Source organism: Carcharodon carcharias, chromosome 8, assembly GCF_017639515.1.
Source record: "Carcharodon carcharias isolate sCarCar2 chromosome 8, sCarCar2.pri, whole genome shotgun sequence".
Classification (NCBI taxonomy): Eukaryota; Metazoa; Chordata; class Chondrichthyes; order Lamniformes; family Lamnidae; genus Carcharodon; species Carcharodon carcharias.
This window is the reverse complement of record NC_054474.1, coordinates 28,827,695-28,845,603: the sequence shown is the minus strand read 5'-3', so window position 1 is coordinate 28,845,603 and position 17,909 is coordinate 28,827,695. Positions and strand designations below refer to the sequence as shown.

At 43.8% G+C, this 17,909-nt stretch overlaps 1 protein-coding gene across 2 annotated transcripts in view; it reads right to left on the bottom strand.

Annotated features, from left to right (window-relative positions):
* Positions 1 to 17,909, bottom strand: part of LOC121281242 (protein KIBRA-like) — a 173,261-nt gene that overhangs the window by 25,028 nt on the left and 130,324 nt on the right. For both annotated transcript variants that reach the window (XM_041194065.1, XM_041194066.1), the window contains 3 exons: positions 17,398 to 17,562; positions 9,651 to 9,743; positions 4,768 to 4,998 (listed from right to left, as the gene is read on the bottom strand). In XM_041194065.1, coding sequence (XP_041049999.1) covers positions 4,768 to 4,998; positions 9,651 to 9,743; positions 17,398 to 17,562 — 489 coding nt within the window. The remainder of the gene's footprint in view (positions 1 to 4,767; positions 4,999 to 9,650; positions 9,744 to 17,397; positions 17,563 to 17,909) is intronic.

The following is a 17,909-nucleotide window of genomic DNA, read 5'->3' as shown; positions in this document are numbered from 1 at the left end:
AGTGAGGAATTACTGCAGGTTTATTTCCTTAATATATTGTTTCCTCCAATGATACTAACTGATCTGCTGCACATTTCTAACTTTCAGTATAATCACTTAAGGTTTCCTGCATTTGCAGTATTTTACTTTTCATCCTACCTCGTCACCTGCTCTGTTCTTAGAACTTCGATCCTTCAGCTAGATTATGAATCCTAATAGTGTGACCTAGTACTGGTCCTTCGTAGTAAGTTCCAGCTTCTATCGTTACTACTTTTAATACGAAATATGGACCTGCTGTAGCATTAGATTATTGTTAGTTTCTTTTCATACTATTTGCACAGTCTTCAGTTAGTTTCCTTTTGCAATTTCTTTTACTTTAAACATCCAGTTTCTTGGGCCAAATCTTCCAGTCTCTGGATCATTGGAGACCAGCCGTATGACTGAGATGCACATTGGGTCACTGTGGAACTCAAGTTCTGACATGCAGACCTAAGTGGGAATTGCCCAGAAAGCTTCAACTTCCAATGGAAAATTCTCCTGCTTCCCGGGACCCTGTGTGAACATCTCCAACTCTGAATTAAGGGTTGGAGACTTGGGACAGTTGCATGGTACTTACCTTGGCAGTTACCCAGGAAATGCTAAACAGATTAAACCCTAGTCTAACAACTGGTAACTTCACAATTGACCCCCCAACCCTCAAGCACGTCTCCTGAACCCGAAAACACCTCCAACCACTCGACTACCCCCAGACCCGACCATCCTGACATGACTATTTCGCCCCTCCCCCCCACCCTAATTAGACCTGACTACTCACCAGCCCAAAACCCCCTCCGAACTTGACTAGCCCCCCAACCTAACTATCCCCTGACCTAACTACTGGCCCCCCACCCCCTGCCAAATACCTGACTACCCCTCTCAACCGCCTGACAAACCTCCCGACCTGACCCGGCTACCTCTCTCAGCCACTGGACTTCCCTCCCGACCTGACTAACCCTATCAACTCACCAACCTCACCCTCCTACCCACCCACTTACCCATCTTACCTCCATATCCATCCACCACCTCAGCCACCTCCCCATTCACTCACTCACTCACCCATTCATCCACTCACCCATTCACGAACATTCAAAGACTGGACCTTTAAACTTACCATAACAGCAGCTAGTGCTGTAAAAAGGGCTGTGTCTGTCTCCCCCTGACTCTACTCCGCTCCAATGGAGTTCCCCAAACAACAGTGCATTGTGCATGTCTATGAAAGCTGGGGTCAGAAGGTCCCAGTAGAAATGCACAGCAGCGAAGAGTCGGGGGAATTTTTGAGTGAAGCAGCAATCCGATGATCATTGCTGCTGCTCGGAAGGTCCAGGCCCTTGTTTCAGATGGAATGTGGTGTCAAAGCCTTAAAATCTGTGCAACTAAATCTCCAGAATTCATGGGCAGGAGTGTGGAAAATGTGAATGAGAGATAAAACTTACTTAACAAATGAAACTAAATTATAAGCAGAAGTAAACATAGGTGGTATCTTGTAGCAACAACCATCCTCACAGCATGATCCCAACTTTGCCTTTACTAGCACGAGCCTGCACATCACTTACTTTGGTTTCGTTGAATTATGCCGAGGTCCCAGACAGCTCCCCCAACCACATTCTCATAGCAAACCATACTTGGCAGGCAGCAGCTATTTTATTTTCTATCCTCAGAGTATTACATTTTGAAAAAAATCCAGGCTTTAAAGTAGCAGACTTTGAAACATCATGAATCATCCCTACCAATGGGCTACATTTGAAAGCATAGAAACAAACACGGTGATCACAGAATCTCACAGTGCAGAAGAGGCCCTTCAGCCCATCGAGTCTGCACCGACACGTGAGAAACACCTGACCTACCTACCTAATCCCATTTACCAGCACTTGGCCCATAGCCTTGACAGCTCTGTTTTACCCCCTCCACCTCCCAGCCAAAGAATGTCGCTCTGGTTCTCAACCACCCCTGCTCTACTGCACCACCAAAGACCTCCTGCATCAGATCCAGCTACGCTAAATTCGCCCAAGCTGCAGAATTTCTTCAAGTTCTCCCAGGTGGCATAATCACATCCTGAAAATTCTCTCAGGTTCCAGGTAACTGAGGTACTCCCACACTTGATGCTTGACACCTTCGAGGACAAAGCAGACTGCTTGATTGGCACCCCTGCCACAAACATTCACTCCCTCCCCCGCCAACATACAGTGGTAGCAGTGTGTACCATCTACAAGATGCACTGCAGAAAACCACTGCCTTTGCTACACAGTTGTCTAATCTCAGAATTTATACATTCATTCTTAACAGCTGCCATCAAGGATTGATACACAACTCCCACTACAGATTAACCCAAAGAGGCACACCTACATGACAGAAGTACCATGAAATAAGATTACCAAACTTTTAATTTTTTTCTGTAAACTATGACATAGGATGCAAAAGTTACATAAAATCTGAATTAGTAATGGAAAGGAGTTCCTCGTGATTTTCAGAATTATATATAATGGTTAGTTTGAAAGAACTAATTTAATTATAGCCTTGAAACTGCTTATAACACCAAAAATTATGGTTCCTTATTTGTTACAAAATAAAGCTAAGCAAATAATAGTTTATAAACTGACATTGTTAAAATACTGACATCAAGCCCATTTTGCAAGTATTTTGCTTCTGCAGTGCCATATTTCTGCTTCTAGAGGTCCTCACTGAACTGCAAATATCACAAGAGAAAAGGAAAACAACCCAGTTTACTAACAAGAGTCCTTAAGTATTGACGGTATTTTAGGAAACGTGACCTCAAAAGAGCTTGGTGACTTAAAAGGTGACGTTCTAAAAATGTTTTTGAACTCTCAAAAAAATGACAGGATTAATGCTAAGATTTCTGGGAAATTCAGACAGCAACTTTAGCATAAAAGACTTTTACAATTCACAAAGGTATCTAAGGAATAGATAGCGTTAAAACCTCCAGGCTGCAGACTTTATTTAATGCATAGGCTATGTTGCCTAAAGAAGTGAGTGTTCCTGAGGGAAATCAATTGTGACTAAGACAAAAAATATGGTTTTATAGCGATAGGAGGGGGGAAATGAATAATTGCCCAATGGTTTGATTCCAATCCATCAAGTTCCTGACAGTTGTCCATAAAAAAAATAATGACACTTGAAAAAGTGAAGCCTTTTAACATGAGTCACCTTGACTGGCTGCTACCAAATAGATGGAAAATTGGGTCTTAATAGTTTGTAACAAAAGTATAAAAGATTGCACCCATAAGGAGGGGATGTTGGCAATAAACCAAGCAAAAGAAGATTTTAAAAGGCCTATATTTGTTTCTCAATGACTGACAAAATTTATTTCAAGGGCGGGATTTTGGGTTTTGTTTGGAACCTCGACGTCGGGGTCAAGTGGGGATCCCGACCCTGTGTTTTTCAGTTAACGGTCACCCAGCAGTGATTTTCTCTGAATTGGCCAATTTGGCTCTCAAAGCTGGAGGGGCAATGATGAGGCCCTCCAGCATAGAAGGAGCTACAATCTGCCGTTGCAGGTAAGAGAGAGGGCACCTCCACCTTGAGGCATTCTCTCAGCAACTTTAAAACATTTAATATTTAAAAAATGGCCACAGCAACTGGGACACCATTGTGGAAGGGCGCTCTGTGGCTGCAGCTGTGGCCAGGCTGACATCAAGGGTCTACTCCCAGGAGGCTGTCTCCAGGCAGCTGGTTGTTCACGATGCTGAGGGAGACCTGCAATTGGCCTCTTGCTCAACTTAATTGGCTATCCACCACCTGTGAGCAGGTAGCCTCCAATTCCACCTCAGAGAAATTGATCTGAGGGGTGGATGGTGCCAGCAATCCAGCACATCTGACGCAGCTGGAATTTTCGTGGAGAAAATTCTGCCCCAATTGTTTAGAGTAGCTCATGCTGCAAAGTGCAGTCCAGAAGTGAGGACTGAGACACAGTATTTAGAAATGATTCACCTTCTAGCTATCAGAATATATAGCATGTTAAATATACCATGAGATGACAATCCAAGATGTGAGGAATAATATCACAATGGATAAGGGTTACCCACTCAGGTTTGACTTATTCCTAGAGATTTCATCATATGACCTCCCATCTTCAACCACCCTGCTCAGTCAAACAGCTATTTCTCTCATTGCCAGTATTTCAAAGAAAATTTTTAAAAATATTTTAATTCCTATTTTAGTTTGTGTAAAACTGGTTTAGCACAGAGCACTTAGATTTTATTACAAAAGTTAACAAGTACTATATACCCAACATCCAAGACACAAACAGCATAACTGATTTGTAGTCTTACCGTAAAGTTAAAATTAGTCACCACCTTAAATCTAACTTGACAACATGTAGTGAAATCAATGTTTATTAACACAGATGAGTTAATTATCAAGCATTCAATCCCACAAATGCATGCTTTCTATTCCTTCCTTGAAAAAAAATCTTAACTGTATTCACGTTATTGGATTTACAATCTTACCCTGGTTTTTCTTCAAAAAATTTGGTTCCTAATGATATGTCCATGGCAAATTTGCAAAGCAGTTGCAGTTTGCTCTTATCTCAACAGAATTTTGTTTCCTCCAGATTCAAATGCCAGAAAATGTTAGGGATTTCGTTTTAATCAATGAGAGATTTGGAAACAGCAGTTCGTGATTACAACTCTCAATTTTAAGTTAACAAGAGAATTATGCAGTATACACGTTTTGAGGCATCATCCTCTCCAAAGCACTGTACACAACTGAACATCAAGTAATAAATGTCAATACCTGTTTTTCAACTTGCTTCAGAAGGGTAAGAAACCTCTCATCCTCTTTCACCCATTGAGGCAGTTCTGTCTCTCCTCTGGCTTTGGCCTCATCAATTTGTTGTCTCAGGTCCCTCAAGATATCCAGTTCCTGAGTTAGCCTGCGCTGCCTGGTCCTGGATGCCTGTAGATCCAACTCCAAATCCAAAGAGGTTCGCATCAGCCTTTCTGATCCCACCCTTCTGATTGGAGGCTGGAAAGGACAGCAATGTGTGCATTTACATAATTAATTTCTTTCAGGAAAAAATCAAATGATCTAGCAGCTTACTTCAAAACTGGAAATCAACGAATCCAACAACGCCCTACTGCACTGTCAAAGAAGGATTGAATGAGACGATTTGTTTCTATCAGATTGAGGTATATAAGATATTAAACTAAATGTAAACTTACTAGTATTGTATGTAATTAGTTTATATTATTTAATGATCAAGCATCACAGTTACATTTTTCAATTTTTCTAACCTTTTTACCCCAGATTCTTTTGGCAATTGTATATTAGATCATTTGCATGAATAAGTCTCAACTCTGCATAATGTTGAGAGTGCCTTTCATAACAAACCGAAAAACAAACAGGAGATGAGCAATGAAACCCAGTCTAACAATTCCTTTTAGTTGACTGTACTTACCTTATGGACTGAATCTTTGGCTCGGCGAGCGGGGGCGGGGCCCAGTCGCTAAGGCATAAAATGATGCAGGGTGACATGGGGCATGTGTTCTAATGTCACCGTGCATCATTTAGATTTTCAGTTCGGCAGGCACGCAGCCGCCGAACTGTCAAAGGCCTGTGAAGGCCATTAATTAACTAATTAAGCCTATTGAGAAAGCTGCCCATCCAACCTTAAGGTTGGCAGGCAGGCAAAGAGCCCAGACGGCCTTTGCATTTTTCATGGAACCTGATCCACGGGTGGAATGAGGTTTCATGAAGGTTTTATAAATTAAATACATTTTTTTAATTAAAATTTTTAAAACTTAGCTCCCTGAGGCACCTCTGTGCCTCAGAGAGATTTCTGCGCTCTTTCACATGCATGCGCCTTAATTGGCCCGCCCATGTAAAATGGTGGCATGGACCCGATTGGGGGTGCCGATCGGGTCCGTGCCCATCCGCACCCACACAACCCAAACCAAAATCGTGGATGCTGGAAATCCAAAACAAAAATAAAAATAAAAATACCTGGAAAAACTCAGCAGGTCTGACAGCATCTGCGGAGAGGAATACAGTTAACGTTTCGAGTCCGTAAGACTCTTCAACAGAACTAAGGAAAAATAGAAGAGAGGTGAAATATAAGCTGGTTTCGGGGTTATGGGGGGGGGCGGCGGTGGTGAGAGAGGTAGAGCTGGATAGAGGGCCAGTGAAGATTGCCAAAAGATGTCATAGACAAAAGGACAAAGAGGTGTTGACGGTGGTGATATTGGCTAAGAAATGTGCTAATAGGTGACATTAAGGGTAGAAAGCAGGACGAGCAAGGTACAGATAGCCCTAGTGGGGGGTGGGGTGTGGGGAAGCGATCGAAATAGGCTAAAAGCCAGAGAAAACAATGGATGGAAATAGATTTAAAAATAATGGAAATAAGTGGGAAAAGAAAAATATATAGAAATTATTGGAAAAAAGGGGGATCGGAAAGGGAATGGGGATGTAGGAGAGAGTTCATGAGAGAGGTGTCCACTTAGTGCCTGATTGACGGACCTGGCATCAGCAAGGGGGCAGGTCCGTTGAGAGCCACCCATCTGCCTTTACTGCCAACCACCTTCTCTACTCCCTCGCATCCCAATCCCACAACCCCTCTCCCAGCTTGATTCACCTATGCCTGGGTCCATGGTGATCCCAAGCCTCGGGTGGGTGTAATAAGACCTATTCCTACATAACTCTTTCAGTGAACAAAATAGAGATCATAGAATGATACAGGATAGAAAGTGACCATTTGGTCCATTGGGCCTATACCAGCTTTTGTTGGTCCCACTCCCCTGCCTTTTCATCATAATCCTGAAAATGTTTCCATTTCAAGTTTTTATTCAAGTCCCTTTTGAAAATTGTTACCAAACCTGCACCTACCACAATTGCAGGCAGTGCAGAGGATGATTGTGTCACGGAAATGTTACCGGACTAGTCATTCAGAGACCCCGGCTAATACTCTGGGGACGTGAGTTCAAATCCCACCACAGCAGCTGGTGGAATTTAAAGTCAATTAGTTAATAATATTGGATTTAAAAACTAGTCTCAGTAACGGTAACCATGAAACTATCAGAGTGTCCAGAAATCTGGTTCACTAATACCCTTTAAGGAAGGAATTCTGCCATCCTTACCCGCTTTGACCTACACGTGACTCCAGAGCCATAGCAATGTGATTGACTCCAAATTGACAGAAAAGTTAAAAAAAGAATAAAATTGGACAGACCACCCAGCATCGACCTAGGTATCGTAAATGACAGGTACACCCTGCCCAGGTGACTCTGCAAAGCCTACCTTACTATTGTGGGGGAATTTCTGCCAAAATTGTGAAAGCATAAAAGAAGATGATTGCGGTTGATGCAGGCCAAACATCTCAGCCTTAGGACATCAGTAATTCCTCAGGGTAGTGTGCTAGGCTCAGCTATCTTCAGCTGCTTCATCAATGACTTCCCCTCCATCATAAGGTCAGAAGTGGGGATGTTCTTTGATGATTGCAGAGATCAGTACCAGCCATGACTCCTCAGATACTACTGAAGAAGTCAGCGTCCAAATGCAACAAGACCTGGACAATATTCAGGCTTAGGCTGATAGGTTGCAATAATATTTGGGCCACACAAGTGCCAGAGCAATAACCATCTCCAACAACACAGAACTTAACCATTTCTCCAGGATTAGGTGGCATTGCCATCACTGAATCTGCCACAATCAACATCCAGAGAGTCATCATTGAGCAGAAACTTAATGAACCAGCCATATAAGTACTGTGGCTACACAAACAGGTCAGAGGCTGGGAATTATGGAGCATACAACTCTCCTCCTGATTTACCAAAGCCTATCCACCAACTATAAGGCATATTTCACGAGTGTGATGGAATATTCAATTACTGCCTGGATGAGTGCAGCTCCAATAACACTCAAAAAGTTCAGCATAATCCATGACAAAGCAGCCTGCTTGATCAGCACCAGGCCCTCCAGCTAAACTATTCATTTGCTTCACCACTGGCGCATGGTGGCAGCAGTGTGTACAATATACAAGATGCACTGAGTTCTGATGAAAGGTCATTTATCTGAAATGTTGAGCTAAATTATATGCTGAAGGCCGGCCTCAGAAAAGCTTTGCCAATTTTATATTGTTGTGTTTAAATACATTTTTTAAAAATCAAAACAGTTTAGCTTTAAAATAAATGCAGTAGAATTAAATAACTTAATTTTTAGTTTCAGCAACATGTATTTATGCAATAAAAACAGAAAATACTGGGAATACTCAGGTCTGGCAGCATGTGTAGACAGAAATAGAATTAACATGCTGAATTTTAGGGGCCAGCATAAACGTTGGGGACAAGTCCATCTCAGCTTGGCTGGCTCGCCCGACTTTAATTTAATGAGTGTGAAGCGTGACTTCCGTCCATCTCCAGGAGAAAGTTTCAACTCATAGAGCTGCTGGGCAGTCGGAGGCCAGCAGCTCTGCACTAAACGCAGTAGACACTGCCTGTGTTGAAAGAAGCCTGGCGAGGAAGAGAAATCATAGATAACCTGTAACGTGGGTAAGTCCAGGGTCTTAAGGGAACAGGATTGGCAGGCCCTAGCAAGGGCGGTGGGAGGGCATATTGGATAGGGCAAGGGGGGGATGCTGGGAAACAAACTGTAGAGGAGTGGCCTCCAATTGGCACAGGTGCCCAGGAAGGATGTAATAGCTCTGGAGAGAGTGCAGAGGAGGTTTATATGAATGTTGCCAGGGTTAGAAAAGTGTAGCTACAAGGAGAGATTGGATAGGTTGGGGTTATTTCCCTTAGAACAATGAAGCCTGAGAGGTGACTTGATTGAGGTGTTCAAAATCATGAGGGGAATAGAGTGAACAGGATAAAATTGTTTTCCTTGGTGGAGAATTCTAGAACCGGGCACATAGATTCAAGATAAGTGGCAGAAGGTGTAGGGGGGACATGAGGAAGAACTTTTTTACGCAGAGGGAAGTGAATGTCTGGAATTCGCTGCCCAAGTTGGTGGTAGAGACAGAAACTCTAAACATTTTTAAAAAGTACCTGGATTTGCACCTTAAGTGCTGTAAGCTGCAAGGCTATGGGTCGGGTGCAGGAAAGTGGGATTAGAAAGGGCACCTGGGTGTCCTTGGACTGGCATGGACAAGATGGGCCGAATAGCCTCCTTCTGTGCTGTAACTTTTCAATGGTTCTATGGAAGGAGGTCCCATCCCCCTTTCACAGGTCAGCAGCCCATAAGGTCAAACTTGTCAGGCTACATGTTGAGCACAAGCCTCTCTCATCGCCCACTAAATAAGTGGCAAGAGGAGGCCCTTAAATGAGCACTAATTTCCCATTTAATCACGGCGGGGAGGGCAGGCAATCGGCGGGTACTGCCAAAGACATGATGCTCTAATTTATGGATCCACCCACCTACTTTCCTGCACACAGGTGGCCCGTAAAATTCAGCCCATTAATTCTATTTCTCTCTACACATGCTGCCAGACCTGAGTATTCCCAGTATTTTCTGTTTTTATTGCATAAATACATGTTGTTGAAATGAAAAATTAAGTTCTTTAATTATACTGCATGTATTTTAAAGCTAATCTGTTTCAATTTTTAAAAAAATGTATTTAGACACAACAATATAAAATTGGTGATGCTTTTCTTTCACAAAGGAAATACTCTTATTTTATTCCTTACCATCTTCATTCGCAAACTGCGCCGTTCCATGGCATTCCGAACAAAGGGGGATCTCTTGGATAACGTTGAGCTGTCACTATCACTTCGATTTAACTGAAAAAGGAAATCATTGTTATATGATTATTAACAACGTTCAGCAAAGAAATTTTCACCTGCTCTATTTCTGCACAATAGGGCTGTCAGAGCACAGTAAACTCCAAAGAAGTTCATACTTGATCTACATCTAGAATTCCACAGGACCAAACCTTTTAGCATCTTTCCTTCGTGCTCAGCATATTAAATATAGAAAACATATAGCTGTCTTTTCTTTAGAGAGAACAATGATGGACCATTCTCTGGAACCTCCTTCCTAAACTCTCCTCTCACTTCTCTAATCACTGTTGCGTAAACGTATACATTGAAATTTTTAAAATTTAGATTGATTTGCTAATACTTTGCAATGTGCTGATTGGGGGCAAACAGTTTAAGAAAAAGGGCAATCTTGATCCCAAAAGATATCTATTAGCAAACTTATTTAAAGATTATTGCTTTTGGAAGGGCACAGAGACAAGGAACTAAGTTTTCAGGCTTCAAGAATTGAAATTGTCAACATGCTACTGCACAACACTGCATGAGCCTCCTGCCTCTAACTCTTAAGAGCAATCGGCATTTTATGGCATCTTCCAATACAATGAGAGTGCATCATGAGTGGTAGTGCTTGCAAAAACCATGATAGTACAAAAAGCGATGACACAATTTAGTAAACCCAGCCACAGTAAGAAGTACCAAAGTACTGTGTAAACAGGCTCAGGATCAATGCCATCAAGTTGTGCCTCTCAACAGATGCGGTGCCACCAGTATGAATGGACAGAATCCCGAGCCAGTAAAGGGCCCATGGTGTGACCTATATTATTCTAGGAACTGGAGAATTATTTTTGATTTTCAAATATTAAAATAGCAATACTGACAAATATAAAGAAAATTTTGGTAAGCAATACATATTTCCATAAATAGAAACCAATAATATTAAAATTAAAACAGAAAATGCTGGAAATACACAACAGGTCTAGCAGCATCAGTGGAGAGAGTTAATGTTTCAGGTCAGTGACCTTTCATCAGAACTGGAAAAAGTTAGAAATGTAATAGGTTTTGAGCATGTATAAAGGCTGGGGGGGGAGGGTGGGTAGGAAAAAGAACAAAAGGGAAGGTCTGTGATAGAATGGAGGGCAAGACAAAAGAGAAAAGATTTCATGGTGCACTGCCAAAGGGAGTGGTTTTGGGACAAGTAAAGAAACAAAAAATGCCTCTAGAAGAGATATGAATGGCAGGATCCTGAATAGTTGTCATCTGAAAGCAAATAAAAAAGAGAAAGAAGAGACAAAAAACAAACTAACAAAGAAAAACTAAAACAAACCAGGTGCAGTGGTTATGATCTAAACTTGTTGAACTCAATTTGGAGTCCAGAAGGCTATGTAGTACTAGTCCACAGACTTCCAATCCTGCTTTGATACAGGGTTGGTGCCAGAGGCCTGGACAATTACAAATATTACACTCCTGTTCAAAAAAATGTCATCCTGCTAATACAGCAGGGGGTGGTGGGGGTGGGGGGGCACACTGATTGCTTTTACATCGACAGTCCAATTACCCAATCCAATATTGCAATACATTGATTTGACAAATGTTGTGTCCAATCACAAGATGCTGAGGCTGTGATAACTTTTCAGATTTAAGATGTGAACATCAATTAGAGAAGAGGAAGAATATGCAGTAATTGTGGAGAGCATACATGAGGGTTGAGGCCCAGTCTGTGTTTGCAAGTTTGTTTGTGTGGAAGGTTGTGCAGGTGCTTATAACTCAAATATGTAAAATCTGTCCAGGTACCAGATCCAGTCTTCAACGGTAGCAAATTGGTTCCAGATGCTTACATTTAATCAGAAAGCAAAACAAAGGTTACAATAAAGGAATTCTGACTATGGTAAATCCTAATCTAGAGATAAAGCAACCCCATTTCCTACCATGAATGAAAATGCGCAAACAATATTTTGAGTCAATCAATCTAACATCGTGGAGTTGGAGTGCTGTTCAAAATACTACTTTGAGGGCTTCAATTATAAAATCATAATCATTTTATGGTGCCATTAAAAGCATATTCAAATCTTCAACAAACCTTCTTTCCTATCACAGTGTTTCTGAAACTCTGTTTCAATCTTAGGACAGAATCGTCCCAGATTTGCACTAAGTGGGGTAGCGGGCATGAAAAACGACATTTTACCCACCAGCTGCAATGGCGGATTTTCGCACTATAACATCCCCTTCCCAGCACGTCCTGCCCCTTTAATATGCATTATGGGAAACACATCAGAATACTGACGGGCGGGGTCGGATTTTCCTGCCACGCCTTGACGTCAGCGCTTCTTCGCTCCCGGTGCCATATTTAAAGCACCCCAGAGTGCAGCCCTCTTCATGTTGACAAGAATAGAACTGCTCCAGGTGATGGCCCCAAAAGCAAAGGTGACGGCAGCCCTCAAATTTAGTGATGCCTCTCTGGGGCGCCTGCTGGACACATTGGAAGACCTTCGTGAACTCCTCCACCCAGCTCTGGCCACAGGAGGTCCACCAGAGTCACCAATCGAGCCTGGGAGGCAGTGGCAACAGTGGATGGTGCCAACAGAACACAGAGGAGGTCTGCCAACCATTGCAGGAAGAGGATGAATGCTCGTATCCGTTCCGCCAGGGTAAGTCAATAACCTCATTACACCTAACTCATACAAACCCATCACACATCTATAGGGATCTCACATCTCAAGGAACAACACCACCAACTTTCACATACACCTTCACATCTCCATCAGGCTCATTTCCTCAAGGAACAACAGCACTAACTCTCACATCTCCATCAGGCTCATTTCCTCTGGAGCTCACGTCCTTATCACATCCATAGCTCCACAAAAACATTCCAAGCAGTGGCATGCGCCTGCTCACACACTCCCCAAATGTTTTCATGCAAGACAAGCTGGCTCACAAAAGGAAGGAGAGGTCCCAGATTGGGGGTGGGGGGGGAGAGAGAGAGTGGAGTGGCCCACATTACACCCCTCACTCACTTTGAGGAGCCTGCCAGTGTGCTGACTGGTGAGGATGTGGACCATGCCTGTGACAACAGTGAAGTTGGTGGCGAACACCCATGTGAGGATCCTGCGCCAGATCATCCCCCTCTCAATGCAACTGAAAGTGCTCTCTCTCCTGTTCGTAACTTTGTTACCATGCCCTAGTTAGGACTACTTTGATTCACAGGGAGCTCTGCCAAGTAACCAATGCCCTCAGCCAGCCAGTCACTCAGCTCCATCCAGGTCTTAACCTCCAGCCAAGAGGGCACTTCCTCAATTGAAGAGCTGGAAATAAGCAGCTTGGAAGACCCGTCACAGTGCTTAGATGTTCCACCAGCGCAGACACACACACCTCGGTGGAACCTAGATCGGGCTCGGGTTCACAATCTGGTGGTCACCACATAGACAAGTGTCCGCAGCAAGAGGAGGCAGGTTCAGTCAAGCTCCCTGGTACTTGGAGGACTGCTGGGAAAGAGGCATCTGTGAGGTCCAAGTTAGGTGATGAACCTCAGGATTCAGCCTTCTGACTTATCGTGGAGTGTCAGCAGAAGCTGCAGGAGCATCATGCGGAGCTGTTGGAAGCCCTTAACGGAGTGGCACATGAGTCAGAGGAGTGTGTCCACCTGCTCTCTGATGAAGTGGTGTCCACATGTGTGCGCATGGAGGTCGCCATGGGAGTGACGGCGGACTCCATGGAGATCCTGGTCCAGCAGAACACGGAGATGCATGCAGACCTGCACGCCATCGTGGTAGCCATGGGCGAGTTCCTACAGTGGCAACGTGAAAGGGAAATGGGGCACTTCAACATCCCTCCAGGTGCTCCTTCCCCTCAAGGAGTAAGGCCGGGGCCCTTGGGCACCCAAAGGAAGGAGGAGCGGCAGCTGGACACCCCTGGGTCATCCACTCAGGAATCTGAGAGACTGTCCATTCCCTCCGAGTCCCCTTTGCCTGTGATTCCCTCAACCTTGTCCTCTCACCATCTAGCCCACAGGAGGACAGCCATAGCAAGCCAGAGCCCTCAAGGTCTTGGCTCTCCAAGGGACACATGCCGAAGTCATCAAAGGCAACAAGGCCAACCATTGCATAGACTGTCTACACTCCTGCTGCGGATGTCAGGGCAGCACCTAGAAAAAGTAGTAGGCCTAAAAAAGTGAAGATATTCTGATCACAAATGGTTGCTGGGATGAACATATTTTGTCACTTTATAATCTGGAAGTATATTCACTTTCACTGAACGTGTAATGTTGTCTTTCAGCGTCATTTACAGACTTCGTGAGCCCACCCTCTGCATACACCCCCACCATCAGTTCAGATGCATGCAGCAGGACGAGTGATTCTGGAGGAAAATGTGTGTGGGGGGCAGGGCCTTTCAGAGCCTCGTGCAAGCACTCTCCCACGCATGTGGAGCCTTCATCCATCAAACCCATCTCACTGTCCCAGGCATTTTCAAAGCTGCCTGCTGGGGTTCTACTACAGTTGTCCATCTGAGCTAATCTGCATCTCTGCCCACCCATTGATTGCTCTCCCATGCAGCACGTACGCCCGTCAGACACGACGCTCCGCTCACTTTCGATTTGCACAGCATGGTATTCGTTAAGTTTTTGATTAGCGCCCTCTTCCTTTCCCTTTCCCCAGTCATCCATGTCCTTTACCCCATCATAGTCTACCCCCCTCATCACCTGCTACCTCCCCACCATCCCTCTACAGCCCAAACTCATGGCATCTCAGGATGTTCAGGTGAATGTGCACGTTCCCTACTTTCCTGAAAATCCCACTCCCCATCCACACTGACTTCCCTGAACTCCTCCTTCCCACCCCCAGGGTCTGTGTCCTCACCATCCACTCTTGCCGCCCCTTCTACCGGTACCAACTCACCCTCCCACCCTACCAGCTCCGTTTCATCCTACCACGCCCACCCTGAGCTCGCTCCCCAAGAGGTAGTCATTGAATCTACAGACCCTTCCCTTGCATGTTCACCTGGACATTCGAACCCCTCAACTTACTCCTTCCTCCAACCTTACTCCCTCCTCCACCCTTATTCCCTCACACCCCTCTGGACATCTTCCCCCACCAAACTCCCTCGTCCCCCTGGATACCTACCCACCCATCACCGAACTCCTTCCTCCGCCCAGACACCTGGCCCCCTCCAAACTCCCTCCTACCCCCCCCACCCTACACCTTCGTCTCCCCCCACCAAACTCACCCCCCGACACCTTCGCGCCCCCCCCCCCCCAACCTCATTCCCCTGACACCTAGGCCCCCAACCCCTCCCAATCCCAGCCCCGACACATTTGTGCCCCCGCCACCCCCAAGCTCACCCCACTCCCGCCAACAGAAGAGGAAATTCCGGCCTTACTTTCAAAACTTTTACAATCGTTTGATGTAATTTGCTATTGTGTTTACCATCACTTAGCATGTTGTCAACTGTTTTTACATTACCTACAGCAAACATGCCTTATTAACAATGTATGTATGCTGATCTAATACTAGTTTAAGCTGTTGGTGTTTTGCATCACTGTCAAACAAAATGTCTGGCCCCAATCAAACCACCGTGTTGTGCCTCTGCAAGGCAAACTTTGCCCCTTGCTGTTAACTTATTTTACGTTTACTGCAGTTTCATAGCATCTCTTGCATGCAACTAGTTTAGCAGGATACATCTTCAAGCTGTAACTCAATTGAAAACCTTGCCAAATGGACATCTGTCCAGGGATTCACACACTAAATTATAATAACAAAACTTAGTTCCATCATTCACCCTCAGTTACCAACACCCAGGCTGTTCACAAGTCTATCACTGCACATATGTTCCTTTCAACTGACAATATCTAAAAAAGACTTACCTATTTACACAACAGAATGGCACATAATACAAGCGAGCAGATCCTAACTGGAGGACGATGTAAGAATCATAAGATTTTAAATTCACTGAAGATGGCCAGCTTGGACAAATTTACATTTAGGGCCATAAGTAGGAAATAAGGATGAAGCCATGAGCCTACCTATCCTAAGATCAGAGCTAGTGCCTCTTAACCTCTTCAGATCACAGATATACTGGTATACATACTTTTATAGTTTTTATAGTGGCTTCGAGTCCTGGTCTCCCAGGATCACTGCACCTGGCACAAACAAATAAAAAATAGTGCAACCTTCTTCAAAAGCAATTGCATATCAGAGGCAGAGAGAAAACACAAGGTGAGGAAATCTTGAGCTAGAAACTTGTCCAAAATTCAGTTGTGTATTACTCTGTTCCATTTGTAGCAGAGGCTTCCAGGCGCAGATCGGCCTTAGCAGTCACCTACATAACTAATGGAACGCTACTGAACACCCCAGATGATGAACATGATCATCTTCCGCCTTGGAAGATGAACAAGGAAGGGATGCACACAAGGACACAAACGTCACACAGAGTATTTGGTGAGACAAGTTCTGTTTGAAGGTATTCTTGTAGCCAACATTCTAAAATTGGCTATTTTTCTGCTATTATTGACCTGGAAAACATATAAACATGTAAACATATGAATTAGGAGCAGAAGTCGGCCACTCGGACCTCGAGCCTGCTCTGCCATTTAATAAGATCATGGCTGATCTGATTATAACCTCAACTCCACATTCCCACCTATGCCCTATAACCTTTCACCTATTTGCTTAGCAAGAATCTGCCTTAATAATATTCAAAGACTCTGCTTCCACTGCCTATTGAGGAAGAGTCCCAAAGACTCACGACCTTCTGAGAAAAGAACTCTCCTCATCTCTGTTTTAAATGGGTGACCCCTTATTTTTAAAGAGTGACCCCTAGTTCTAGGTTCTCCCAAGAGGAAACATCCTCTCCACATCCATCCTGTCAACAAGACCCCTCAGGTTCTTATGTTTCAATCAAGTTGCCTCTTACTCATCTAAGCTCCAGCAGATACAAAGCTAACCTGTCCAACCTTTCCTCATAAGACAAACCACCCATTCCAGCTATTAGTCTAGTAAAAGTTCTCTGAACTGCTTCCAATGCATTTACATCCTTCCTTAAATTAGGAAACCAATACTGTAAATAGTACTCCAGATGTGGTCTCACCAATGATCTATATAACTGAAACATAACCTCTCGACTTTTTTATTCAATCTCCCTTGCAATAAACAATAACATTCTATCAGCTTTAAAAGCAGGATTCAGAACAAAATACCACTCCATGCAACCTACATCCCCTTATCTCTATTTGCAAGCATGAATATAGTTATACATTAGCTAAATAATGCCATTAGTACGTTTGAGAAGGGAGCATAAAATAAGTCACAATGCACAGCTGTGAAGGGTCAAATGTAGGCTGCAGTGGATGAAAAGGACCCTGCTAGCTAGATGGTCATATGGTTGTCAATAATGACACCTATATTTTATTAAACACAGAAGCATCATGTTATTGCTGCTTTTCAAAATAAAAGGAGTTGAATGTGCTGACCATGTTTACCATGGAGAGCCGAGGGGATGGGGATAATGGAGAATGGGCGGGAAGGTGGAAAAGTGGTGGAGAGGAATGGCAGGTGAGAACAAAGACAAGGACGAGGGAAGGAATTAGCTCAGTGGGAAATGAAGCTGAAAAACACCAATCAGTAAGCTGTAGATTGTATTTAAATGATATAAAGGTGTTAAGAACAAAATCCAATAGATCCTTTCTTACCCTGCACACATAAGGATTCTGCGCGCCTGGAGAGAAAGTTTTTGAACGAATAATAGCACTGCCTCTCACAAATGGGCTCTGTTGAGCAGTATGGGTTCTTCTATCCTTTGGACGCACAGCAGAAGTAGTTGCCAGAGTGTCCTCTGTGTTAGTCTCTTTATCAACCTGTGGAGATAATAGGTTCATAATCCAACCAATTTGTGGAACAGTGGTAATGTGCAATGTTGTTGCTAACCTTCATTATTATTTTCATCGGGAAAAGAAGTCACACTTAAAGCATTTGAACATAACGCCAATGTGTTGCTTTGGGTATATTTTGATCAAGGCATTCATATGGCTCACATTAGTGACTGGGGAAAGTACGCTCATTTGTCTGGTGCTCTTAATCCATCACATGGACTTGCTTGTATTCCTAACAATAGATCTCTAATCACCAAAAGCCAGCCCTGGGGCTCAACAGATGAAATGCCCTCTCCTGACACAACATCCTGGTTTGAAAGAACAAAATTACA